This window comes from Microtus ochrogaster, linkage group LG2, assembly GCF_000317375.1.
Source record: "Microtus ochrogaster isolate Prairie Vole_2 linkage group LG2, MicOch1.0, whole genome shotgun sequence".
Taxonomy (NCBI): Eukaryota; Metazoa; Chordata; class Mammalia; order Rodentia; family Cricetidae; genus Microtus; species Microtus ochrogaster.
Genome location: NC_022028.1, coordinates 54,588,657 through 54,592,883, shown reverse-complemented (window position 1 = coordinate 54,592,883; position 4,227 = coordinate 54,588,657). Strand labels below are relative to the sequence as shown.

Below are 4,227 nucleotides of genomic sequence, written 5' to 3'. Positions count from 1 at the left end.
ACCGAGTGCATCCTCCTGACGGTGATGGCCTTTGACCGCTATGTGGCTGTCTGCCAGCCCCTGCACTATGCCACCATCATCCACCCCCGCCTGTGCTGGCAACTGGCAGCTGTGGCCTGGGCTATAGGTTTGGCCCAATCCATAGTTCAGATTCCTCCCACCCTCAAACTGCCCTTCTGTCCCCACAGACAGATAGATGACTTTTTATGTGAAGTCCCATCTCTAATTCGACTCTCCTGTGGGGACACTACTTTTAATGAGATTCAGTTAGCAGTTGCAGGTGTCATCTTCCTGCTTGTACCTCTGAGCCTCATCCTTGTCTCTTACGGTGCCATTGCCAGGGCAGTGCTCAGGACTAACTCTGTAAAAGGGCGCAGGAAAGCTTTTGGGACCTGTTCCTCCCACCTCATTGTGGTCACCCTCTTCTACAGCTCAGTCATTGCTGTCTACCTGCAGCCCAAAAATCCCTATGCCCAAGAGAGGGGCAAGTTCTTTGGTCTCTTCTATGCAGTGGGCACTCCTACACTCAACCCTATTGTATACACCCTGAGGAACAAGGAGGTTAAGAGAGCATTCTGGAGGCTGCTGGGGAAGGATGGGGAATCTGGGGAGAGCTGAGGGCAAAATGCTTTCTGAATTAAAAAGTAGGTTGTATTTATATATTTGTGCGTACATATTATGTAACAAGAATAATAGAAGAAACAGAAGCTGTCAACTTGAGAAAGAAAAGACTTGTGAAGAATTGAAGAGAGGGAATCTGGTAGGAGCTGGAGGTAGAAAATGGAGGGGAAATCAGTATAATTCTATTTCAATTAAAATACACTTTTGGAAAAAAATTAAGTGATCAACTTCCAAAGCCACACACCTGAGCCACTGTAGTAGAACGGTGTGACTGTGGAGAGGGAGGGAGGAAGAGAGAGAATACATGCATTTCCTTTATAGATCTTAAGCTCAAACGTTATCAACTATTGATATTTCCTCTCTTTTCCATCTTATTTTTATTTCATTTGTTTCCAAAAAACCTGCAAACTCTAATTTGGGTGTTTCTTGATTTATCTTCTCTCCAAAGCTGTTCCATTTGTATATCAGTATGTGCCATGCAAGGAAAGCCTTAGGTTATAACAAATCTGAAATTTAAAAAGATACCCTTTGATCATCTTACAATGGAAGAGAATTGATAATCTAGTGACTTCTTACATCTCTGCCTATCCATCTATCATGGATCTTTCTATCACCTATCTATCCATCACCTATCATTTACCTACCTACCTATCATCTATCTATCTAACATCTATCTATCCATCTATCCATCTACTATCTATCCATCTATCTACCTATCCATCTATCTATCAATCTATCTATCTATCATCTATCTATCTATCTATCTATCTATCTATCTATCTATCTATCTATCTATCTATCATCTATCGTCTATGTTTGTCTCTTGGAGTCATGGGACATTTCCTTGTGATTCCCATTTCTGGAAGAGCATGAGGCCTACTGTCCCATAACATTAGGATACAGCAACATGATGAGAGCTATCTGCAACCAGGAACTGTTTCTCCCCTGACAGAGGTTGTGGTTTGAATGTGAAATGCCCACTATAAGCTCATGCATCTGGACATTTGGTCCAGAGGTAAGGAAATCTTTTGGGATGTGATGGAACCTTTAGGAACTGGTGCCTATGTGGAAGAAGTGGGTCACTGAGGCAGGGATTGAGCTTATAGAGCCATGGCCCCAGTTCATCCTCTGTCTGTTTCCCGTCTGTGAATCCAGTGTTGCTCTGTTGCTCATATGCTACCATGTTTGCTCATCATGAGGGACGGCATCCCCTCAATCTATGAGCATAAATCCTTTTCCCTTTTACTGATTCCTGTCAGGTTATGGTTCTAGCAACAGCAAAAGTCACTAAAACTAGAACAGAATAGACAGACTGAGAAAATGGAGGGAAATGGAAAAGAAAGAAGTCCCTACCCCAGAATCAGCTTGAAGCCTTTGCCAGCTGAGAATCCAGAATTGGAGCATGGTTAACTGTGTTATGAACGTTGTCTACATAGAGAGAAGTTTCAAATATGAATGTTAAAACAGCAATGAATCATGGCTTAAGCACACACCACTTTCAGGAACCATGTTCCTCTCCCAGCTGTAAACCTGCAATTTTCTAGGACTCTCACAAGAACCTACATTTATCATAAAAGATAGGTCTTAGGCCCCTAAACAACCCTTTTCACATGTGCTTTCGTCTTATCAGGTTGTATTTTTACCCAAGACTCCTAAGGAGGAGTTAGCCTATAATCTCATTGGCCAAATGCCAGTGGCCATGCCAGAGGAGCAGCAGGTGACAATTGAAGTTCAAGGTGTCAGCCCACAAGGAGGCAAATCCCTGATGGGTGAATCTCAGATAGGCAAGACCATGAAACCACAGACTCCAGAATGTCCTTAGCTTCTGTTGTGCCTTTATATGTTTGCTGCTGCCATCTTTCTCTGGTATCTGACATGGTGTGAATGGGTGTGGGGAGACCCCCCAGTGTCTACAGTATAGTGTGCTTATCTTGAGGACACATCCTGTTTTTGCTGGGCATTTTAACCTGCGGATTATTATGAAGATGGTTTCTTCCTAAGTTGTACTGTCTGATTGATAATAATAATGTTAGTTTAAATAGAGTTTTGAGGATAACATATAAAACAAGGAAGTGCCACACAGCTAGAGCACATGAGTTTCTATTGAGGAGCCCCAGAGACTATGGCTTAGGTTAATGATTAAGAAAAACAATTGAGTACCAGCAGTCTAGATAGCTTAAATTCTTTTAATCTTAATGTTGAGAGATGTGTTTACAGATTTCAGAGTGCATCATAGCTGAAACAAAGCTTTTAAAATAACCAAAACTTAGACTAAGATGTGTTTGTTAAATAGCTTTAAAGTGAAAACCCAAGAAGATAATCTAAAGTTTTAGAAAGGCACATAGTTGAGTGAGGAATTCTGTAAGGAATTCTTGCTAGGATTGGTTGATACCAAAGGTGATGATTAATTCCTTATACCCATTTCTGCCCTCAATATCCTGATAGAAAAAGCCATTGATGAGTGTGTGTGTACTGTAGAAATTCCTACCACCAGTACAGTAGCCTTTAGTTACCTGCCCACTTGGGTGTGGCCTCTTATACTATATATGGCGATGTAAAACATGCTTCCGGCCTCTTTTTTTGCTGCAGGATTCGGTTGCTGTTCCCCGATCTAGGAGAAGATTGTAATCTGTGAGTCTACCCCTAATTAAATAACATTCTATTGTAATTAATTTGAGCTAGTGTGGGATTTCTTTTAAGCGTCCTTCTTCATGTATGCACTTTAAAGGTTTAAAGTAGAGCTCACTGATTTCTTTTTCATATATAAAAGTTTAGATTTGAGGTTCCTTATATATAAGATTGCTTTTCAAGATGATTAATAAAGTGGTTCATCCTTTAATTGTAATCACAAACTGGAGTCTGCAGTAAAAGAACTGGCTGAGAAGAAACACCTTGCTTGCTTGCACTCTGTCAATGTATAGTAAGCTGCTTGTATATGAATGTACTTGGGACCTTGGGACAACTTGGTTTTCCCCTGTAATACATAAAATGTTTAATCACGTTAAGGTGTATGGAAAACATGTTTTTTTTACTTGTATTCCTTGTTATCATTTACTTGAAAAACAGAATGTAACCACATTGTAATTTTTATAATGCTTGAAAGATTTTGCTAGGGTATATGAGCTGTGAGGGAAAAATCAGGAGAATGAGAAAGAAAACATCAAGAATGAGAGAATCAGAAGGAAAACATTGAGAAAGCAAGAAGGAAAATATCAAGAGAGATAGAATGGACATATCTGGATAGAGATAAGAAAAGAGAAGAGAAAATAAAAGAATAAAAGAATAAGGTAGAAAAGGTCTGAAGGAAACCATCAAGAGAGTGTGTGAGTGTCTTTCCCCCTTACTCCCTCAGATAAAAAAAAAAAATCATAGTACATCAAATCTGCGCTTTGAGCCCTGTGCTGCAGAAGACTGGTCCCCCAGGCAGTGAAAACCAAAAAGAGGGGGGAAATATTCTTCAAAACTTTATGAGATATTTGAGGACTACCAAAAATAATAGCAACTACTGAGAAACTAAAGAGGAACTCTCTCTTGAGAAGTCCACACACACACACTTGCTGTGTGCTCTACCCTGCTCTGAGTACCCCTGTCTCCAACACTCTAGTC

At 40.4% G+C, this 4,227-nt stretch overlaps 1 protein-coding gene across 1 annotated transcript in view; it reads left to right on the top strand.

The window, feature by feature from the left end:
- The window catches only part of LOC101998620 (olfactory receptor 2H1-like), a 963-nt gene extending 345 nt beyond the window's left edge, over positions 1-618 (top strand). Inside the window, exon 1 of the mRNA XM_026785785.1 lies at positions 1-618. This exon is cut by the window's left edge and continues 345 nt beyond it. Within this exon, the coding sequence (XP_026641586.1) occupies positions 1-618 (618 nt within the window).
- Positions 619-4,227: the final 3,609 nt, after the last annotated feature.